Raw genomic sequence first — 24,388 nt, 5'->3', positions numbered from 1 at the left:
AAAAAAAAATTCTTCCTAAGTTAATATCTCTAATATTTTATCTTATGTATAAACTAATTTTAATTTATAAAAAAAATCATTTTAATTATTTTTCTTTTAAAAGTATTAATGAAAACATTTTCTAAGCATATTATTAATATCTTTCAAATCTATCATATGATTAATAAAAAATGCGAATCATAAAGCAAAGAAAAAGAGGGTAGTAAAAGAATAAAATATTAGTGTAGCAGAAGTTGGAAAAAGTCAGAGGAAAGGAAATTAAGGAGGTAGGGCTTATTAGTACTCTTGCTTAACGTTTTGATGTCGAGCATTTTCAATGGGAAGAAGCTCTCCAATGTCACTCATTACCTGCTTCTTTGTCCTGCAATGGTTAACATGGTCAAGGGTGCTTCTGGCTCATGGAAGAAGTCATTGCTCAAGGTCCATTATGAGCATAGGTGCTGTGCTTGATTTGAGTTCACAAATTGGAAAACATCAGAAGATAGCCATGGAAATTGCAGTCCAAGATTTCAATCGGTTCAGTTGTTCTAAGCTGCTTTTGAAGATAAAAAATTCCAATGGGAGTTCAGCTCAAGCAGTTGCTAGTGGTAACATTAACTTCCACTTCCAACTTTGCCTTTCTTAAGTTAGGTCCTGGTTATATGTTTTTTTCATAAGCACTTACAATGAAAGAATACAGAGTAAGAAGATAAAATATTAAACTCACTTTTTGTCATAAACTAAGATGAAGTTGTGTGTAAACTTTCATATGCCTTCTCCAAAAGCTATTATATCAATAAATTGGTTTTAACTAATGGAAAAAAATCTAGTTCATTATTTTTTACCTTAAACAAAAACCACAACAAATATTGTGGCTTAGAATCACATTTCCTCATCCTTTCTTTTACTACGGCTTATTTTTCTTTCGTTAAGTTTTTTTCATTTTCATTAACCAGTATTGCCTAGGTTGCCGAAAGTACAAAAAAAGATCTGTTTTTTTTTTCTTAATTTCATGATTATGTGGTTAAAGTAAAACCTGGTACTCAATATGTTTTCCTTTATTTCCCTTATTTATTTATGGCTTTGTTATAAAAATAGTATGCTAAATTATTCATATAGTTCTTATAACTTTTAAGTATTATAATCTAAATTATAATATTAATTTACAACTTCATAATCTCTAGTATACTTTGAGATTTGGTGATATCATCGTAATTTTATTTTTAAAAGAAATTCTACTAATGAGTTAAGGATAAAAAATATATATAAAATTTTATTAAATTCGACTTTTAAATAACGTAAGATTACTAGACCTGTGGGAAGATAAAATAACGATAACGTATTTTTATCTTAAAACGCTCAACGTGACAAAATATAAAGAATAAAAATATGAAAAAAAAGTATTTTCATAATTCTAATGTAAAAATTGACTCTTTAAAAATTTTGGACTTAAATAGATAGAGTTTCAACTTTATTAAGCCATTAAGCTCCAAACCTAAAATGTAATAGACAATTATAAATGGAAAAATTCTTCTTACGTCTTCATGCCTTTCTTCTTTTATCTCATATTTTTGAAAAATAGTCAAAATATTCTTTGACATTTTTCATTGATTTTTTTTTTAATTTTGAAATGTGGAATCCAAATAATTTATTTAATTTTGAAAGTTAAAATTTGTGATTTTTTACTATGGAATACAAAATTTATATTCTGAAATGTACAATGGAGAATACAAAATTTGTATCCAAAATACAATTTATTCCATATTACACCATCCAAAAAAATAATTTGCACTTCAGATTGTACATTTTAGAATGCAATTTGTATTGCAAATTACACCATTTGAAATACAAATTTGTATTCAAGATTGTAAAATTCATAACGGATAATTTTGATACTTTTGTAAGTATGGGTGTTGGAAGAAATCATACGGGTCTAAGAAGAAATCATCTTATAAATGACATTATGTTGAACCTTTGTTAACTTGCTATGTCGGTAATTGTTTTAAGAGAGTCCTATTTTGATATTTTGTATGTAAAATTTTCTTAGTTTTGTCAATTAACCCATGTAACGTGCTTCCCTTTCGTTGCATTCATCCCTCTGTTAATAAAAAAACATTAGATGAAGATTCATACAGGTTGCAAGTAGTGACACCAACCATGTAGGTAGGGATGCCTCCTTTACCAAGGCATGTGAAAAACACCTAAATATTACGTTTGAATTTGCTTCCTTACCCTTCTATATTCGCAAAACGTTGAACATTCTAGTTCCCTCAATTACCAAATTCATCCCCAGCTCCCTACAATGGCACACACAACCTACAGATGTACCAACACCTATAAATTCCTTCTTATCCTTCCGCTCTCCTTTCCAGAGATCGATCGATACTCCTTCAAATCTCTATGAACTTATCCGCTGATCACTGTAGTGTGAAATACCATAGATATACCAAATACTAAATTATATCAAATACTGATTTGAAGAACATGTAAAAGTCTAGTGAATATTTTCAATTATTGTTGAAATACATCCTCTATCTCTGTTTTTTCACCAGATTCTTGTTCGTAGTTTCTTTTTATGTAGATAGATGGCAATATCTGACCATTACTCTAAGTTTCGTTTTGATTATGATAATAACGGTTAAACTTTGTTATAGATGGAATTAGGGAAGAATATAACTAGATTAATCATTCAGTATTAGAGGTCTAAAACTTTTGTGTCAGAACTAATTCCTTAAGCATATTGGAATAATAATGTGTTTGGTTTGGTTTGCCGTGTAGAGTTTTGGATTCACGTTTCGTGTCTGAAAACAGAAAGTACTCAATAATTTCAGTTCAATGTAGATGTAGATCATAGATAAGTGTTTAAGCCGATCTGATTCGAAACCAAACATGCATTTAAATGATTATACTTTAGTCACGTCATTTCATGCGTCCACCATGTAAACCACTCTTTGACACCATTAATATAAATGTAACAACAAGAATCAATCTTCAATAAAATAAAATATGGTTGTGGACAAATTTATGTTTTTTGGTGTAGGAACTATTACTAGTGTCAACTATTGGTACTAAATGAATGGTTTGACTAAATTTGTACAAACGAAGCATCCTAACACAATTTTCTTTTGATAAATATAGCTATGCATCTGGCCCAAAGCAAGCAAGTGCTAGCCATCATAGGTACAATAACACACAATGAAGCAACTATCGCAAGTGAACTTAATGACAAAATAAAAAATATTCCTGTCTTGTCTCTAATTTCACCTGTAGCCAGATCAGAGCAAGTATCACCTCTATTGCCGTACTTCATCCAAGTGGGATATAATATCAACCTTCACATGCAATGCATTGCAGCCATTGTAGGAGAATATAGATGGAGAAAGGTGACAGCAATCTATGAATTTGATGACAGATTTTCTTCTGATCCAGGGATGCTACTCAACCTCTCCTATTCTCTTAGACTTGTTGGTTCTGAGATTGTCAATCATGTACCTTTTCGTTCCTTGTCCTCTCTATTAGACCCAAATTCTACCATTGAAAATGAGTTTAATAGTCTAAAAAGCAAGAGTAACAGGGTCTTCTTGATTCTGCAATCTTCTATAGAGCTCGCTAACCTACTTTTTGAGAAAGCAAACCAAATGGGTTTAATGGGAAAGGGTTCTGTGTGGATCATCCCAGATGGGATTGCAGGTAATCTTGATTCAGTTAACCCGTCTGCTATCCTTAACATGCAAGGAGTTATTGGATTTAAGACACACTTCTTGGAAACAAGCAAGGAATTTAGAAGGTTTAAATTCAAATTTCGTAGAAGGTTTGTGTTGGAGTTCCCGGAAGAAGAGAACATTAACCCAAGTTCCTTTGCACTTCAATCGTATAAAACAACCTGGGAAGTTGCTCAAGCTGCAAGAGAATCACAAGGGAAGTTAACCCTTAAACAATTATTAAAAAGTAATATCTCCAGGACTGAGAAATTACGGCAATCATCGACCCTCAAAATAATTAACGTGATAGGTAAAAGTTACAGAGAGTTGGCATCATGGTCTCCAGCATTAGGTTTCTCCAAAAGCCTTGTTACAGAACAGCTGACAGAGATGAACACAAACAGTGGTTCAAGTGGAGTTTTGAGTAAAGTTTATTGGCCTGGAGGTATACAATTTGTTCCTAAGGGATGGACTCAAAGCACCAAAGGGAGGAAACTGAAAATAGGAGTGCCTGCAGAAGGTGCATTTACTGATTTCGTGAATGTGGAATATGATATCATCAGGAATATAACTTCTATTACCGGATTCTCAATTGATGTCTTTAAAGCAGCTGTTCATAATTTAGCTTATGATTTGAATTTCGATTTTGTTCCCTTCAATGGATCTTATGATGAAATGGTAGATCAAGTCTACAATAAGGTATGCTAACAGTCAACTGTTTTGAGAATTAATGTACAGGATTTGCTGATTATTGTATTATGGAATTAAATATTTATTTTATAAATTATACTGTATAAATTGGAAAGTAAAACTCTCAGTCCAACTTTTCTTGTTCTCTTAGATCGACATTCTCAGAATTCTCTATTATATCTTGTTTGGATGGTTGTTTCACACACTACCAATGCATCTAAACAATCATCTTTTCTCTGAACAATCTTCCTTTCTATTTTTTCTGTATACTTGATCTATAACCCTTTCAAAGTTTAATTTTTTATATGAATTTTTAATTATATTAAAATATTTTTTATTTTCAAATTTAATTGGATAAAAATCAGCGTTTATCCTATACAATACACTTACAAACCCCATGTTTTTTCCTTCGATTTTTTTTGTCTGATAAAATTGTTGGCTTTTCGTAATGCAAATCTAAACTTTTATTTCTGGCGTAGACATTGGATGCTGCAGTCGGAGATACATCAATAATGGCATATAGATATCATTTAGTTGACTTCTCACAACCGTATGTTGAATCTGGTATTGACATGGTGGTTACAGAGCAGCCAGCTAAATTGAAGGAAACATGGATTTTTTTAGAAGCCTTCACAAAAGACATGTGGATAATGATGGCAGCATTGCACATTTTTGTGGGATTCGTCATATGGTTGATCGAAAGGCAAGTTAATGCAGAACTAAAAGGATTGGGGTCCATGCTTTGGTTCTTAGTCACTGTAATATTCTATGCACACAGTAAGTCCTCTAACCTGGTGTTTTTACTTCGTTCAGAAGAGTAAAATTTCATAGCCACTATATAATATCATCAGTACGAGGTTGTAACGCTAGAAAGTTTACATAAACTAATGGAGTTTTTGTCTACTCAAATCGAAAACTTGAAAGAGTTCATCTATCATAAAAATTAATATTAGAAAATCTATTAAAGAAATATATGCAAGACAACAATAATTCAACATTTCAACTGTTAAAACCCTAAATGTTATTGTAATAACCATTGTAGTGACAGCAGTCAAAACAGAATTTAATAATCCTGTTTAGTTCAAAAACAGTTTTGTTGTATGTTTTTAGGGAATAATGAGAAGTTCTCCAGTTTTCTGTATCCTCTACAATCTTCTTTGAAGTTGCGAGTGAGTGTTGGTAGGTTGGGTGTGTGTGGTTCGAGTGGGCAGAGTGAGGTGTTCAGTCCAATAGAACCCATGAGGGTATTATACCAACAAATAATTGGGTGCTTACCGTTGTGTGTGAGAGGCCACCGAAGGAGTATGTCGGTGCTGGATTGGCACAGTGTGGTGTGTGCAGAGCGAGAGAGATAAGGAATTGGGTGACCTGTAGCATTGAGAAAAACATTTATAACAATTGGTATCAGTTTGCTGGCTGGGTGATGATGGTGAGCACGAAAGAATTGGAATCTAGGATGGATTCTTATGAAAAGAACCGCTCTGATCATCAAGAATTTGTTCAACATTCTTTGGAGTTGGTGCAGAAGTCCATTGAAGGCCTCACGGTAGCATTTGCAGCCTTCAAGACAACCAACAAATCTATACCACAAGATGATATGAATGTTGAATCTGCTGAAACGGTTGTTTCAACGTTAGAAAGGGCACAAATTCCATTTCCTTCATTTGATGGATCAAATATTCAAGATAGGAAGGCCAAAGTGGAACAATTTTTTGAGTTAGAGGGAACCCCTGAGTCACAGAATTCGTTTACTGCTTCTTTCCGTAGATGGTAAAGTTTTTTTCTTGGCAAAGGCATTACATCCACAATGTTAATAATAAAGGAAAAATCTTGGAAACAAATTCTTAAAGATGTATACTTCTCTACTTGCTCGAGCATTCGGATACTTGATCTGCACAATCAAAAAACAGGACTACCTTTTTTTTGTTTATCATAGGAAGACCATCTTCTACTATCCTCACCTCTTAGATACTGCTTGCCTTAATGCGCGATTTTTCTTACACCTATCACGGCTTATCGCTACCATGAATGCCTCAACCACGCTGAGTTGCTTTTTCTTGCTTACCTTCCATTAGCCATTAGCTAGAAGTCATCTCCGTCCTGGAGTTTTACCCCATGCAAGAGTGCTGTTCATTTTATTTTGGTCGGGAGTGAAGTGCCAACTTACTATGTTGAGCCTTGCCTCTAGCCTTTAAGAGAATAGAGTAGGTAGAAAAGGGATGACTAGCAGATTTGATTCCGGTGTTGGTGATGATCTTATAGCTGATTTAGCAAGACTGAAGCAAGATGGGACCTTGCTTGATTATCTTGAAAGATTTGGTACATTATTGGCTCGGGTTGGAAGTGTTGGCTTTAAGTTTTTTCCTTTCTGGGCTAACATTAGAATTAGAAAAATCAGTCAGGGTGCATAATCCGACTTCTGTGTATGAGGCAATCCGTATTGCTAGATCGTAGGATGAAGTTCTTCAAGTTATGGCACATAAGTTTTCTCCGGTAAGTCATTTCCTTGAAATTTGGTGAGAGAAATGTTTTATGGGGTTTGTTGTTTCTTCTAGTACTTGGAATTATCCTATTACTACTTTCAATCACACTCAAAGCCAACGTCCCTCTTCTACATCATCCATGACGCATTCAAAAGGTTCAACAAGTGAGTGAACGCATCGGTAAAGGACTTTGTCGATATTTTTTTGAGAAAAGTGGGATAAGGATCATAAGCAAAAGTGTAAAGTCTGGGGCAAGGATCATCGAACAGTAAAATTTTAGTGGATTCTATAATTGGTCTTCCAAAATCAAAGGGAATGACAATTATCCTTGTGATATGTAATAGATTTACTATGTATGCTCTTTTTGCACCATCAACTCACCCTTTTGGTTCAACTAAAGTGGCACAACTTTTCTTTGACACAGTTGTCAAACTGCATGGAGGCCTTGTGAAATAGTTTCAGATAAAGATGCTATTTTTAATAGTTCTTCTGCCCCTTTTGGCACAACTAAAGTGGCACAGCTTTTCTTTGACACAGTTGTCAAACTACATGGATGGCCTTGTGAAATAGTTTCAGATAGAGATGCCATTTTTAATATTGCCTTCTGAAAAGAGTTTATGTCACATCATTCGGTTAAATTGTTTAAATTCACTGCTTTTCAATCCCAATCCGATGGCCAAACGGAAGTTGTCAACAAAGTTTTAGAAGGTTGTTTACGTTGTGTTGCCAGGGACTATCCTTTGTCTTCAGCTGAATTATGGTACAATACCAAATTTCACACAACAACTAGAATGATACTGTTCGATGCATTATATGGTTATCCTCCTTCAATGCTGATAGAACCCAAAATGATTCATGGGCCCAAAAGAATGTTCAAGCTGATCCAGGTTTACATAGGCCTAGAATATGGCGTGTGTACACTAGGAGAAACAGAATTGAAAAGGCTAACAGAGCATGATGAGGTGGCAGAGAGAGAGAGAAAGAAAAGGTTGGGTGATAGTTAGTTACGGGATTTGTGGGTGTGTGAGGCGTGTATCCTTATAGGCACAGCCTAGCATGAGAATGGGGGGGGGGGGGGGGGGGGAAAGAATATTGCAGTTTTGCAGAATGGAGAATGCTAATTCTCTATAGGAGCATAGCTCTGGACAGTAGCCTCCTACTGTATTTTCCCTTTTTCAGTATCAATAATATACCACGTTTACCTCCTTTCTCTTATTTTCTGTGTTGGTCTGTATCAAACTGGTCCGACCTGCCGGATTTGCGAGGAAGAAACCAGTGCTAGGAGGTGTGACAATTCTGACGAATGCCACCGAAGAAGATGGAAGCCAAAGTATCTGCTCTGGAAAATGAAGTTGCTAACCTACGTGCAACACTCAACACAATGCAATTGAAGGCTGAGAGTAACCAGGAACAACTATTGGCGATGCTGAGCCAGAGTTTGCAATTGAAGCGGACTGATGGAGACAAGGAGACAGACAGTAGCGGAAACAAGAATCGGAACGGTGAGGAAAGAGGAGATTCCGGCAGACCGACGTTTGGCTCAGGATGGTTGAAGCTGAACGGAGAACTGTTGGACGAGTTTCGTCAATCAGTGAAGAAGGTCGAACTGCCGATGTTCACTGGTGAAGACCCTGCTGGATGGATTGCTAGAGCAGAGGTCTATTTTCATGTCATGGAAACCAGTCCTGAGGTACGAGTGAACTTAGCCCATCTTTGTATGGAGGGATCTACAATTCATTTCTTCAATTCTCTGCTGCATCTGGATTCTGGTTTGACTTGGGAGAAACTCATCCAAGAGTTGCTGGAGCGTTATGGAAGCACTAGTGAGGGAGATGTCTTTGAACAATTGTCTTCACTCCAGCAGAATGGTTCAGTGGACACCTACGTTCTGGAATTTGAACGTTTAATAGCCCAGATCCCAAAATTACCAGATGAACAATATTTTGGGTATTTCATCCATGGGTTGCGCGATGATATTCGTGCGAGAGTGAGGAGTATGCGTGCGATGGGGCCGTTGCCACGTTCACGCCTCATTACATTAGCGAAGGCAGTAGAGAACGAGTTGCAGGGTCGCAATCGGGTTGCCACTGGGTCGAAAGGTATGGGTCCCCGATTCGGGTATGGGTCTGGTCAATACAATAAGTCGACCCACCCCACTATGAATGGGCTAGTTTCTGTGGGCCGTGAACAGGGTCAAGGCTGGGTAATGATCCAAAACAACGATGAAAAACAGGGGCGGCTACCAGCGACAGAAAAATCACGTGCAACACAGAAGGATCGTGGAATCCGCCATCTTCCTTACCAGGAACTTTTGGAAAGAAGGCAGAAAGGGTTATGCTATAAGTGTGGGGGGAAATTTCACCCCCTTCACCAATGTCCGGATAAACAATTGAGGATAATGGTGTTAGAAGAATCTGAGGAAGAAGGTGAAGCGCAGGCTTTGATTTCAACGGAGATGGAAGAAGAGAACCTGGAAATTGATGGTGAATGCACTGTATTGAGCCTGCAGACATGTACTGTTCAACCCCAGACAATGAAATTGGAAGGTGCAATTAAGGGAGTACCCATTGTGATTTTAGTTGACAGTGGGGCAACACACAACTTCATTTCTAAGAGGTTGGTTCAAACCATGGGATGGGAAGTGGAACTCACTAAGGAAATGAGAATTCGCTTGGGAGATGGTCATAAGGTTGTAGCCAGAGGAGAATGTAAGCAGGTGGAAATTGAATTAGAGGGAATTAAATTATTTGTGGATACCTTGCTGTTTGATTTAGAAGGCATTGATGTGGTTTTGGGCATGTCGTGGCTGGCTACCTTAGGAGAAATGGTGGTGGATTGGGGAAAGCAGACCATGAGATTCCAACACAACAAAGAGTGGGTCATGGTACAGGGACAGAGCACAAAACATACTGCACAAATAGCTTTACAAAGCTTTGTGGGAAACACACGTAAGTGGGTTGAGGAATGGTTTTTTGCCTCTGAATTGGTGCCCAAGAACAGAGTTGCACAGACCACTGAGATGACGAGTTTGACTCCAATTCAGAAACAGCAGCTCGACTATTTATTGGAGCAGTTTGCAGAAATTTTTACAACGCCCGTTGGACTACCACCAAGGCGACAAATAGAACACAGAATCAACCTGTTGGAAGGACAAGGTCCGGTAAATGTTCGACCCTATCGCTATTCCCATCATCACAAAGATGAAATAGAAAAACAGACCAAAGAATTACTGCAAGCAGGGTTAGTACGCCACAGTCAGAGTGCTTTTTCTAGCCCTGTTATTCTGGTGAAGAAGAAGGATGGATCGTGGCGAATGTGTGTGGATTATAGGGCTTTGAATAAAGCAACCGTGCCGGATAAGTTTCCAATTCCCGTGATTGATGAGTTGCTTGATGAGTTGCACGGAGCTATGTATTTTTCCAAGCTTGACCTCAGATCCGGGTATCACCAAGTGTTGGTGCGAGGTGAAGATGTCCACAAGACGGCGTTCCGCACACATGAGGGGCACTACGAGTATTTGGTAATGCCTTTTGGCCTGATGAATGCTCCATCTACGTTTCAGTCCCTAATGAATGAGGTGTTTCGAGCCATGCTTAGAAGATTTGTGTTGGTTTTCTTCGATGATATACTGGTATACAGTCACGATTGGCCATCCCATCTTCAGCATCTTTCCACAGTGTTGAGGATCTTACGTGACCAGAAGTTGGTTGTCAACAGGAAGAAGTGCGCTTTTGCTCAGTGTTCAATAGAGTATTTGGGTCATGTGGTTTCTCAACAAGGGGTGACTATGGATCCTGCCAAGATTGCTAGTATCATCAATTGGCCAACTCCCAAAAATGTGAAAGGTGTGCGAGGCTTTCTGGGACTTACCGGATATTACCGGAAATTTGTCAAGGACTATGGGAGGATAGCACGTCCCCTGACGGAGCTGACCAAGAAAGATGGATTCACCTGGAATCCTAGATCTCAGCTAGCATTTGACACTTTGAAGATAAAGATGACAACAGCCCCAGTTCTTGCTCTACCTGATTTTTCACAACCTTTCATCATTGAAAGTGATGCTTCGGGCTGTGGAGTAGGGGCAATTCTTATGCAGAATTCCAGACCTGTGGCTTTTTTTAGCAAGGCTTTGAGTGAAAGAAATCAGACAAAGTCAGCATATGAAAAGGAATTGATGGCAATTGTCTTGGCTGTGCAGCACTGGCGCCCTTATTTGTTAGGTAGGCAATTTATTGTATATACTGATCAAAAGAGTCTGCGGCAGCTATTGCATCAGCGGATTTCCACCATGGACCAACAGAATTGGGCTGCCAAGCTTTTGGGGTACCAGTTTGACATTGTTTATAAACCAGGGGCCACGAACGGAGGGGCAGATGCTTTGTCCAGAATGTACGAGACAGGGGAGTTGCATTCTTTAATTTCTTACCCTGTGTGGAGTGACGGAGGGCAGTTAATGGAGGAGGTTCATCAAGATGAGGCTTTGGCTACTATCATTGCAGCACTCAAAGCAAATACCACAAGTAAACCTGGTTTCTCATATAGAGAAGGGGTTTTATACTATGAAGGGCGCTTAGTAATTTCAGCTCAGTCCATGTGGATCCCAAAGCTGTTTCACGAATTCCATGCCACCCCTCAAGGAGGGCATTCGGGTTTTTACCGTACCTACAGGAAGTTGGCTGCCAACATCTATTGGATAGGGATGAAACGAGTTGTTCAAGAATACGTCAGGAGTTGTGATGTTTGTCAGAGGCAGAAGTACTTGGCAACCACTCCCGGTGGATTATTACAGCCTCTACCTATTCCAGAAAAAATTTGGGATGACTTATCCATGGATTTTATCAATGGATTACCAAAGGTGAAGGGAATTGACTCGGTGTTTGTGGTCGTGGACCGCCTATCCAAGTATGCTCATTTTATTCCCCTCAAGCATCCGTACACAGCTAGAGTGGTAGCAGAACACTTTACCAAGGAAGTGGTTCGTTTACATGGAACACCGAAGTCTATTGTAAGTGACCGCGATCCTATCTTTGTCAGCAACTTTTGGAAGGAGTTGTTCAAGTTGCAGGGAAGTCACCTTACCATGAGTACAGCTTATCATCCCGAAACGGATGGACAAACAGAGGTCGTTAACCGTTGCTTAGAGACGTACTTACGGTGTTTTATTGCTGACCAGCCACGAACATGGATCCAGTGGGTGCATTGGGCGGAGTATTGGTATAATACTACCTTTCATGAGTCCATTGGGGTCACCCCATTTGAGATCGTTTATGGACGCAAACCCCCAACTTTACTTCGATTTGCTGTCGGAGAAACTAAGGTAGAGGCTGTTCAGCAGGAGCTGTTGGACCGGGATGAAGCGTTACGACAATTAAAAGGCCACTTACTCAGAGCACAAGTTAGGATGAAGGCTCAAGCTGATAAGAAGCGATATGACCAGAAATTTGAAGTGGGGGATTGGGTTTTTGTGAAATTACGTCCACATAGACAGCAATCCGTAGCTCATCGAATCAATCCTAAATTGTCTGCTAGATTTTATGGACCTTTCCAAGTGTTGGAATGCATTGGTTCAGTTGCTTACAAGCTTCAACTACCTGACAGCTCACGTATTCATCCAGTATTTCACGTGTCCTTACTGAAGAAAGCAGTGGGAACTTGCCAGGTGGAGAAAGACCTTCCTGAGAGTCTGTCTGGTGAAATTGTTGAGACAGCAGAACCAGAATTGGTGTTAGCTAGCATAACAGAGTCTCGGCAGGACGACGAGGTGAAGCAGTGTTTGATCAAGTGGCAAGGCAAATCAAAAGATGAAGCAACATGGGAAGATGAACTCACAATTCTCAATCAATTTCCCGCTTTTAACCTTGAGGACAAGGTTGTATCTCAAGAAGGTGGAATTGATAGAACCCAAAATGATTCATGGGCCCAAAAGAATGTTCAAGCTGATCCAGGTTTACATAGGCCTAGAATATGGCGTGTGTACACTAGGAGAAACAGAATTGAAAAGGCTAACAGAGCATGATGAGGTGGCAGAGAGAGAGAGAAAGAAAAGGTTGGGTGATAGTTAGTTACGGGATTTGTGGGTGTGTGAGGCGTGTATCCTTATAGGCACAACCTAGCATGAGAATGGGGGGGGGGGGGGGGGAAAGAATATTGCAGTTTTGCAGAATGGAGAATGCTAATTCTCTATAGGAGCATAGCTCTGGACAGTAGCCTCCTACTGTATTTTCCCTTTTTCAGTATCAATAATATACCACGTTTACCTCCTTTCTCTTATTTTCTGTGTTGGTCTGTATCAAATGCCCAATATCACTTTGCAGGGAGATTCTCAAGTGGAAGCGGTTGACTACACCATAAAATCTAGAGAACGTATCGCTAAAATCTTGCACCTCAATTTACAAAAATCTCATAATAGAATGAAACTATATGCGGATCGGAAACGGATATATAAGGAATTTATTGTGGGAGATTTGGTCTACTTAAAGATACAGCCCTATAAGCAAATGATATTAGCCAACACACCATTCCATAAGTTGGCTACAAGATATTGTGGACCTTTTTCAATCTTAGAAAGAACTGGTACAGTAGCCAATAAGCTTGAACTTCCTATTGGAACTAAAATTCATGCTGTTTTTCATCTTTCTTTGTTAAAAAAAACATCACGGTGATCACATTGTTTCCAAGGATCTTCCAGTCTATACTGAGGATGGGGACATTCAGCTTAAACCATTGGTTATATTGGACAGAAGAATGAAGAAGAAAGCAAACAAACCTATTACTGAGGTTTTAATTTAGTGGTAGCATACTTATCCTGAGGATGCAGTTTGGCATGAACTCCACCAATTGGAACAGCTATTGTTTTCAAATTCGCAAACTGGCCTTTTGATTTGAAAGTTTAATCGAGTTTATCTAGTAAAGAGTTTAATTGTGAGTTAATTCATTTTCTTTGCTTAGATTCATACAATATTATAAAAATATGAGATTTCATGTTTTTCATATTTAGAGGAAAGGGAATCATTGTGCTGATAGGCTAACATGCTTTTACTCACTGGTGGCATTACGTTCCAGATTTTCTTAGATACCATTTCTTTAAGAATAGGTATTCTCAACCTTACTATAGATTTGTTTCTTTAGTAGGTTTTGGTATAGTCCTACTCTTCTGTACTTTTCTTTATTTTTATGCTATTTGGGTATGCTGCAATTGATTGATATAAAATAAAGTGTCAACCTACTTGGGATCATATATTATATGATGATGCTTTTTCATACTCTATTTTTGATTAAAAAAAATAAGGTTAACGAGAGAGCTTGACAACTTTGATCAACATCCGATAAAAGACCAAAACTTCAGCTAACACTAAGATACCGCATTTCTTTGTCCAACTTCATTAAGATTTTTCGTATGAACATTTTCAAACTGTACGACTAAGAAGAAAATGAAAATATAGTAATAGATGGTCAAAATCCATGTAGAGATATCCCTGTTTCGTCAGCAGTATTCACTATTGACTGTATAAAGAATATGATACTGACCAAGCCTTTTCAATCACACTTCTTTCTTCCTCCTTCTTATTCCTAATTCTGTGTACATTTCTAAATTACAATAAGCAGGAGAGCAGATTAGAAGCCCCCTGGCTCGAACTGTGCTGGCACCATGGTTATTTGTGATCCTCATTGCAACTAGTACTTTCACAGCAAGTTTGACTTCCATGATGACTGTTTCACAACTAGAGCCATCTGTGTTAGATATCCAGACCCTTCTGAAAAGAAATTCTGCAGTTGGTTGTAATGGAAATTCGTTCATTGTGAAGTATTTGACCGAGGTACACAAATTCAAGCGTGAGAACATTAAAAAAATTAACAATATAAATGATTACCCTGCTGCCTTTCGGAACAAAGATATCGAAGCTGCTTTCTTTATTGCACCTCACGCTAAGGTCTTTTTGGCAAAGTACTCATGCAGGGGTTTAATCAAAGCAGGGAACACTTTCAGGCTTGGAGGCTTAGGTTTTGTGGGTGGTCTCTCTCCTCTTATTCTCACCATTTTATGACATTGTAGGCTTGTGAAAGTTTTCTTATATATACCAATAGTCAAGGACTCATCTAATGCATTTCTCCAATTTTCTCTCCTACCAAACTTAACTTATGAGATACTGCACATACTATTTTTCAAATGTGATTTTCCTATTTCTGAAGCTGTTCTAATTAGCATGTTTATTTTGGTTGTTTTATTACTTAGGTATTTCGAAAGGGTTCAACTCTGGCTACTGACATATCTGAAGCATTGCTGAAAGTGATAGAGAGTGGAGAGACCGAACAACTAGAAAAAGATATGCTAACGGTAGGAGGCAATACCACTTGTTCTCCTTTAGAGAGCAAGGCAAAGGATAGGTCATCGACTGGATTTCAACCTTTCCTTGGCCTATTTTGCATCTGTTCTATTGTTGCTATTCTGGCATTGTTATATAGTATGATTTGTTTGTTGATGAACAATGTAGAGACCTTCACTTGCTACATACATGTAAGATTGACACAATTAAGGAGAATATGGAGATGCACAACCACAGTTTTTTTCTGGGAGCCGCTCAAGACTCCAATCAGAAAGTCTGGGAAGTGTAAACCCGACACAGTAACAAGAAATGCAGAGGACAGTCATTGATAGTCAGCAAAGCACAGTGGTTATACGTGTAGTATGGCTGCGAATGGTTCCTGACATACCAATTTTTCAAACTGCTGAAAACATTTCACTGCGAAGCTCTTGATGTTTTGAGATTATTCAATTTTAATAGAATTAAGAGTGGGTTTCAAATCCTATGTGTCTCCTTTAACTTTTCATTAAGTGTTGCACCAAAATTTATTCCATAAGCTCTAACGTAACAATAGTTTATTATATATACATTTATTAAGCTGTTTACCTATACACACCAGCTCAAACAAGACAACTAGAACTTTGTTGTTTGAGCTCAAAATGAGCCAACCCAACCTAGCCTAGTTCAGTGGTGAATTAATTGGCCAACCTGACTCAACCCTTCTGGGTTGGCTATCTAAAGAAAACTGAAAAAGCACAAGAAATGGAAATAACAGAGAATTATAAAATTGCAAGAAAAAAATAAGATTATACTAATCATACAAAAATGTTATGCAAATTAATAATTACAACATCCATTGACCAAGCAATACGTGCCCTTTTGAAATTCACACTAAATACATATAAATTCCTATAATCTCATGGCTTAACCTCTTTGCTCAAAGCTAGGGGTGACAATACGAAGCGGACCGGTCTGCGGCTCACTACCAAAAAGTGCAAGTCGGACTCACTAATCTAATCAGCTAACCCGCTTTGGCCTGTACTACAGGTTGGTCCGCTGGCCAGCCTAATAAAAAAATAATTATTATTTTTTTGTAAAAAAAGAATCATACCTCATTCATTCATTATTGCAGTGTGACCTTTATTTTATTTTATTTTAAAAAAATTGAATTTAATATACTAAAAAAATGAATGTTTTATTTTAATCATATAAAAGAGCTAGTATTAAGAGTGACATTGGGACGGAACAACCCAATTCGCATTTTGCAGATCAAACACAAAGCGAACCTATGCGGGACGGACCAACTCGCATTGACACCCATACTCAAAGCCCAAAAGAGATCACAATTACAATGCAGACAAGTGCAGAAGTAGCATTAGCATAAGCTAATACTTATGCAACATTCTTAAGATTAGTTTGCTAAATTCTAAATCTTAAGCATATATTTTAATTGCACAATTGACAGTCTATCCTCTCAATTTTATTTTTCACTTGATATCCTTCCTACGTGGTTACTAGTATTGCCTTGCTTTATTAAATAATTTTATGCCCAAATACAAACCTAACAGCCTCAACTTAAAAGATCATGATCTATAAAATTCTTACAAGAACAAGTCAGAAACTAATAAAGCTATGCTGATCCAGAACCAAAAACACATACAATCCAGTCCTTTGAAGAAAACAGTCAAGCCTAAAACGACCCAAATGAAATAAAACCCAAATTCATAAAAACCGAAAAAAGAAAGAGTGGTGGTGAGGTTTACTTGCAGGGGAGCTAGGAGTGGAGACACTGGTGTAGGTGGAGCATTCTGGAGCCTAAGTCACTCACACGTGAAAGGTGGTTTGGTGGCAATGGCTGGACAGAGCAATTCTTGAAAATGAGGCCGAATATTTGAAGTCTGCTAGATCATAATCCTGCAGCAAAATTCAAAATTCATTCCTTAATTGATTTTTTGAGATAAGATAGCACAAAATATTAGGAAGCCAGTCCAAAATTATCCAAACAGGAGTAATTTTAAGAAAATTACAATTTTACCCTCACCTCTTTGGCTTTCCTATCCTATATGAACGAGTAATAGGACAAAGATTGTTTTGTCGAGTATTTATATTATTAAAACAATGTAGCATAATAATAGCACATCAGAAGTTACATAAGTCATTAGAAAATTCACAAGGAATCGAAGAAATATAAGATAAGTATGTGTGTGTGATCTAACAACTAATCCAAGAAAAAGAGAGACATAACATAAGCATTTTAACAAGCACCTCGTGTGCTAAACAAACTACCTTGCAAAAATATTTATTGTGGGCGAATTGGGGATTTTTCAAGTTATTATTAGAGTTTAAGGGACTGGATTCGGAGAAATAGTTGCAAATGGGGAAAGGTGCGGTTTCCCGGTACTTTCAAATGGCAATGCCCTCGCACTTTGTTTTTTTGAAATGATTTTTTTATATAATTTTGGATGAGGTTAAAATATGAATTGTATCAGTATAATGCAGTGATTGACTAATAACCGTGAAACTTAAACCTTTTTCGTAAGCTTGAATCCTCAAATTCTAGGAAGGCTGATTCCGCATACAAGATGAAATGTCTGTTTCATTTTTAATGATTTAAAAGATTTTGTTTTTTAGATATATATTCGTAAGTTAAATTACGAACTTCTGAATATGAAAATTCGAAACTAATATGTTATTTTTGGATTTGACGATTCGGAAGCTTACCTAAATAACATAAATGACATTCTGGATGTCAAAATTCATAAACAAACATAAATAAGTTCCGAATCTCATTCCTCAACATCATTTACAGCATACCATTTTGGACTTGAAAATCCATAACTCATAACTCATTTCCGGATATGACCATCCAGAAGCTTAAATAAAGGACAAAAATGACCTTCTGGATATCTAAATCCAGAATATATAACAATCACTTCCGAATTTCTGTATCCGTAAGCAAACATGAAGCCAAGAACAATGTTGGATTTTCAATTTTATCTTGGGTACATGTCTTAAATGATATGGTGCAGGAAAAAATTGCCTTCGAGGAAAGGCAATGCGACTTGGGCACTCAGAGCTGGCATGTGACCTGACAAAAAACACACATGACAGTTTGCTTATTTTAATTTGGGCAGTTTCTTCCTACACTCCCATAATTTTAAAAATTCTGAAACTGGCCTTGACCTTTTATTTGAAAAAGGGCACCGTGGTTGAGTTGGTTTGACATTGTTCTTCTTCTTCATTCATTTCATGCGCTAGTGGAGGGTCATTTTAGCTGTGCAGAGTAAGGTGGATGAGTGGATTGTGTTGTCGAAGTGTTGCTTGGCTTTTAGAGGTAAGAATTAAGTTTTTTTTTAAGAACATTGGTTGTTGTGGAGTTTTTATGGTTAGCGAAAATCGGGATCTGGGGGTGTGCTACGAATTGATCAATCCGGAAGTGAAAATGTGATTTTTGGATGCACCAGTATGTAAGTAAATCATTTTATTTTCTGGAAGAGGGGTTGTTCCAGAAGCAAATTTTGAATAAATTGTTGATTTCTGGATTGTTGGATCCAAAAGCCTAATTTCTGTTACGGATTGATGGATCTGGAAGTTATTTTGACTTATGGATTTTTTAATCTAGAATGCATATTTTGAATTATAGATTGGTGGATCGTGAATGATTTTTTTGAATTATGGATTGTTGGATCCATAAGATTTACTAATTCTCCAATTCGAGAGTTCTGCGAATTCAATAATTTGGAATGTGAAAAAACAAATGCGGATTCTCTATTCTGTAAAATTTTCAGACTGCATTGTTTGGAATACTACATATAAACCACGGAAACGGAAAAAAAAAAAACAAAACGGAATTACATATCTGAAAACCAAAAGATTTTCTTTCCTTCTTCTCCAAACAGGAAACTGCCAAGAGAAACCATCCAACCACCACCAAGTTGTCGAGACACCACCGACCACCACCAACATAAATGTTTTCCTTTGCCAAGAGATGGAGCAGCACCGCTACCGTTTAGAGAGAAATGGAGTCTGCAAAGTATGTTTGTGCATTTTAGGGTTTTTAAAAAATAATAGGGACAATTTTGCCTTTGCATAACATTGTGGGAGTGCAAGAAGAAAAACATAAGGGTGTTGGAAGAAACTTCCTCTAATTTGCTCCTTCGCCTAAACCCATCCTGCATGATTTGCAGCTTGTGTGGGTCAAGTGTGAAAAAGGGTGATCGACCCACTTAATTTGTATATATTAAAATTTTAGAAATTTCTTTTTGTACCTTCATAATTTCTTCCAATGTGTTTTTGTGTTTCTGAAATACATAAATTGTTTATATTTCAATACTCATATCCAATGAAGTAGTCAAATCTAAATTATTTTTATAATCAAATTTAAATATAATATTATATATTTATTTGTATATTATATATTATAGATATTATTTTTTATTATTTTTCAATTAGAATAGTAATAATGTGTCTAATGTATTATCTTAAAAAAGTGTTTTTTATCAGCATCTTAAAAAAGTGTATATATTTAATAAAATATTTTATTAGTTAATTTATTAGTACAATTAAAATCCAAATTTCATTAAAAATCAAAATTTAATAATAATTTTTTTATTCATATCTTATTACACATGTGTCGTGAGAATTTGTGAAACCATTTAACTAATTCATCTAAATGAGAAAAAACATTAATTTAATAAACAAAAAATAAATTTATTCAAAATTTATGTTTGAAAATTTATTTTTCATTAATTTAAAAAAAAAATTATGTGGGTTGATTCGTAAGCCAATAAAATCAACCCGCATTTCCTATGTAAGATGGGCTAACTTGACCCACATTTTGCGAGCCTAAAACAGAACAGGGCAATGTGGGACGAGCCAACCAACATTACCATCCCTACCAAATTAGTTTATATTCAAGAAAATTATATAACTTAAAAGAAATGTTAAAACATAATATGTCACCTTATAAGTATTATTATTTTAAAAAAATAGTTTTTGACCTTTAGATGATGCTTTTATTTGTTAAATGGTAAGTATCTTCTTGCATATCAAAGTAAAATATTTCTAAAATGTTATTTTATTTTATTTTTCAATTATTGGATTAAGTAATTTATTAACATTTTAACAAATACAAACAAATAATTTCTTTTTTTAATACCATTTTTTTTCTTGAATTTTCAACTTTTTTTCTAAATGTCGTTAAATGCTTTTCTTAAATTAAAATAAACATTTCCAAAATTTTCAACTATTTAATTTTTTAAATTTAACTAAGTTAAATTCGATACATTAAAAATGTTTGTTGAATTATGTGTCTTATAATCTACTACCTAATCTCAAATTTCTACTCAAACCTTTCAAAATGTACTCTAACATTTTGCAAGTCTTCTAAGATATAATTCTCTTTCCTTGTTAAAAGAAGTTATGTACCAATGATGAAAAATAGTTCTCAGACAACTGGTCAGTCTCAAATTGTCAAAGTAAGAGAAGGGTTCCTTTAAAAAGAGGAAAAAGCCTCTAAGATTGAGACCATTAGAACAGCTCAAAGTCTAGCTCAGATATAGATGAAGAATACTTCATATGAAAAGAAGAGTCTTATAGTATGAAACTAGTTGATCTATGTTTTCTAGACAATAACACAACTATCTTCTCAAAGAATAACTGTTATAGAGTTTGAGAGTTTTAAATTCAATTCAACAAAGTCTCACCTCACCAATCTTATGATCTTTACAAGACCAATCTGCTAAATGTTTTACTTGAACTCAAGAAAAAGATAAAGGATAGTCTTGCTGTTCGAGAGAAGCTTGCCTGAGGGAAATGGTAGCTTTATGAGCCTATTGTTTGAAACTAAGGCCAGAGCTAAAAAAGAAGTTGAAGTCAAGATATGAGTAGAAGCTACTATTAAGAACATTGAGTGTAATAGACGATTTGAAGATATTACAACTTCACAAAACATGCATTGGAAGCTTCATAATCATAACACAATAGTGTGAAATAACATCTAAAATATTTGTTCTTATTTGTTATCGTAAAAAACGTTATCCATTGAAAGAAAGTCTAGAAGTTCTAGACAAGAACATATTATTTAGGTCTTCTCATTTTTTTTTGTGATAAATACTAAATATTTTAAATTAGAGCAACCAAGCATATTAATGGAAAAACACCATTATTCCCAAGCAGGGAAAGCTAAAAATTATTAAAACTTCCAAAGCTTCAAAAGATGCTCATACTTTCCTCTCTCAAGGAACCTTGGAGAGAATTAGGAGAATATTACTCTTATTTAAGACTTTAAGAGAACAAGAAGACTAGCATTTAGCAAATCATTTCTCATTAAATAAAAAATTCAAGGCAAAGGATGTTATTTATAGATACATAAGCCCCTTACATTTCATGATTTAGAGAATGTGGGACTAAAAACACACACATGTAGTTGCACATAAGAGAAATTTCGGAGCACCATTTTGTGCATATTATAAGTTATGTGTGACTTCAAGCTTTATGTGTCTTTTCTTGGACAAAATTGACTATGTTCCCTAGGATTTTTGGATGACTTTTTAAGCCCAAATTGAGGCCTAAAACTAGCTCACATATACCTATACAAAATCCTAAAAAGAATACAAGAGCAACTACACCTATAAAACTTGTACAAGACTAAAAAGAAGAAAGAAAATCCTAGTATTTTACTATTTAAATGTAGAGTCTTCCTCCATGAGGTGTAATCTTTTATTTCCTTTTAGCCAATATTTTTTAGGCTTGATGGTTTCCATCACATATATAGATAAAGCATAAAGATATAAAATATATTTGTATCAAAGAGATAAAACATATATCATAGAAAGAGATACATAGACACAAAGAAATGCATAAAAGGCATACATATATGATAAATTTGATAGTTGTCGTTTTGCTTTCAAATTAAAATGATTCTAACTTAGATATGTTTAATGCTAGAGAGATGATAGTATAATTGCAGTCAGATGACCCCAAGTCGTCTCCCAACGAATCCAATAGTTAAATTCGTAAATCAATGTTCAGAATCTATCTGCAAACAAGAAAAATTAGCAATAACAATAAACGTAAAAGGGGTTGAGATTAAAAGAAATTAAAACAACAAATAAAAAGCAGTTGATCTACCAATGAATTCTTCATTGGTCATCTAAAGATTATCATCCTTCAATTCTCACACAGAGCTAAACGAAAATGAACATGCGTCAATCTAATTCAACTTAAAGCTCACTAGTAAAGCACGCATCCACTAGTTTAATCCATACCCACTTTGTTCCATTGCATGAGAATGATTATCTCCTCTCTCTTGAATCATGCGTCCAAGAAGTTAATTAAAACAATGTGAACTAACTAAGAAACCAAAGTTTAAGATAAGGAAGACTCTCAATCATGCGTTCAAGTACAACCTCTTACAAAAATCAATTTTCCAGAGATTAGAATATTAAAACAACTGCTATAGAGAATTGAAAAATGAAACTTTTATTGATCAAAACCTCAGAACTCAATGGGGAATTACAAAGGAATTAACCAAAAAGGTTTAGCATTTCATGTGAAGGAAAACCAAAAGAATTACAAAGAAGAAAAGAAAACTAGGTCTAGAATGTGTTTGCTCCTATGAAACGCGATCTCAAAAGCTCCTCTCTTCCTTCTTCTGAAGTCTCTTTTATAATCTTCTTTTCTTGCACAAAATTAGGTTAAAAATATGCCTTATGATATTGTTTTACAATTATTAGATGCTTCCTTTCCTGTTTCAAATTATAAAACATATATCTTCATTCTCAAACAATATCAGATTTTATTATTGCTTCTCTTCCAAATATATTGTTTCCAATTTTCTTCAGATCTGTTCATTGACGGTAATTGATTCCAGCATTGTTGCGCGAGATATTGCAAAAGATTTTCTTGAATATTATATTCAAAGTATATTTGCTCTATTTTTGAAGGATTTTGTAGAGAAATTTTAATTGCAGGATTTTGAGAGAATATCCCTACAAAAATTTGCATTCAATTCCTTTTTTGAGATATTTGCAGATTTAATTCTCTAATTCTTTGTTTTAGATTTTGTTTCCTATTTTGATTCTAAAGAAACAACTTGGGTTAAAAATACAGAATTAATAGAAATAATAATTAGGCCCAAATAAAACCAATTATATGAATCTTAATTAAAACAATGGATTTATTTATTATTACATTCCAATAATTTATGATTAAAGTTAATAAGTGTGAATAAAATTATATTCGTCAGTATAGAAGGTATAAAATGAAACACAAAGCATCTAATACACTTGAAATAACAAAATGTAAACCACTTTGTCATAATCAATAAAAGGTAGAGGTAGCTCATCATGGTTGCGATGTCAGATGAGGTGATAGTGGTGTTTATGATGAATAAGGTTGATTTTTTGGTGGGCTAGGGTGAAATGTTGATGTTTGGGTGGTAAGTACTCTGAGTAGTTGTCACATTGATTCCTAAAGCTAAGCAACAAAGGATGTTAACAAAACTTACATTCTTCCTTTATCCCATCTCGAGAAACTAGAGTTTCTTTGCATTCTTTTTCAATGACTTTTTTAGACTATTAACAAAATTGAGCCCAATATATTTGTAGGGGCAAAACTTGCTATAACAATTGGGATAGGTGTTGTGCCTTGAGATTCATATGAAGGAGTATATATAAGTACTTTCCAGTCAAATATGTTAGAATTAATGGCTTTAAACAAGATGAGGGATGGATTGTTTATTGAAAGATTTTCGCAAATACTGTATAAGAATGAAGATTAATGATGAAGCACAGAAGAAGCAATTAGATCAACCAAGCAGCAAAGCAGTTTTAAGTTGATTCCAGAAATTCAATCGGTTGTTTATGCGAATCAACTGATTTTTTTTACAACAGTTTATAAAATCACAGATTTAACAATTTTAATGAGTGAGAGAAAGAGAGAATCACATAAGTAATTATACTGATTCACTCCTTACCAGAGCTACATCTAGTTCTCAGAAAACTACTGAGATTCCACTATGTAACCGACAACATATTACAAACACACACACCAACAAAGAGGTGATCTTGACCTCTCAAGAACACTCACCCTCTTTGATACACCACACACACAAAGTCAGAACACCCTCTAACCTTACTGTACCAACAATTTACAAATATACAAACTTGAAAACAATTACAAAAGAGAATAGGAAATATTACTCCTTTTATAGGAAATCACAATTGATCCT

At 35.6% G+C, this 24,388-nt stretch overlaps 1 protein-coding gene and 1 long non-coding RNA gene across 5 annotated transcripts; one reads left to right on the top strand and one right to left on the bottom strand.

Moving 5' to 3' along the window:
- Positions 1-300: 300 nt before the first annotated feature.
- On the top strand, positions 301-5,191 carry LOC137823990 (glutamate receptor 2.5). Its single transcript, XM_068629396.2, has 3 exons — positions 301-587; positions 3,118-4,379; positions 4,850-5,191. Exons 1-3 carry the CDS (start codon positions 317-319, stop codon positions 5,189-5,191), a joined length of 1,875 nt encoding a protein of 624 aa, XP_068485497.2. The 5' UTR covers positions 301-316.
- A 9,074-nt stretch (positions 5,192-14,265) lies between these two features.
- On the bottom strand, positions 14,266-17,585 carry LOC137823992 (uncharacterized). Of its 4 annotated transcripts, XR_016514903.1 has the most exons (4): positions 17,443-17,585; positions 16,920-17,070; positions 14,725-16,221; positions 14,266-14,620 (listed from the first exon to the last, which is right to left on the bottom strand). It is a non-coding gene; the product is annotated as an uncharacterized LOC137823992 (long non-coding RNA). The 4 variants fall into 4 exon arrangements; XR_016514902.1 differs by lacking the exon at positions 17,443-17,585 and having other exon boundaries at positions 16,920-17,112; XR_011083201.2 differs by lacking the exon at positions 17,443-17,585 and having other exon boundaries at positions 14,725-16,212; positions 16,920-17,112.
- Between the last annotated feature and the right edge of the window lie 6,803 nt (positions 17,586-24,388).

Source organism: Phaseolus vulgaris, chromosome 8 (assembly GCF_051622355.1).
Source record: "Phaseolus vulgaris cultivar YP4 chromosome 8, ASM5162235v1, whole genome shotgun sequence".
Lineage (NCBI taxonomy): Eukaryota > Viridiplantae > Streptophyta > Magnoliopsida > Fabales > Fabaceae > Phaseolus > Phaseolus vulgaris.
This window is presented reverse-complemented; position numbering and strand designations above follow the sequence as displayed.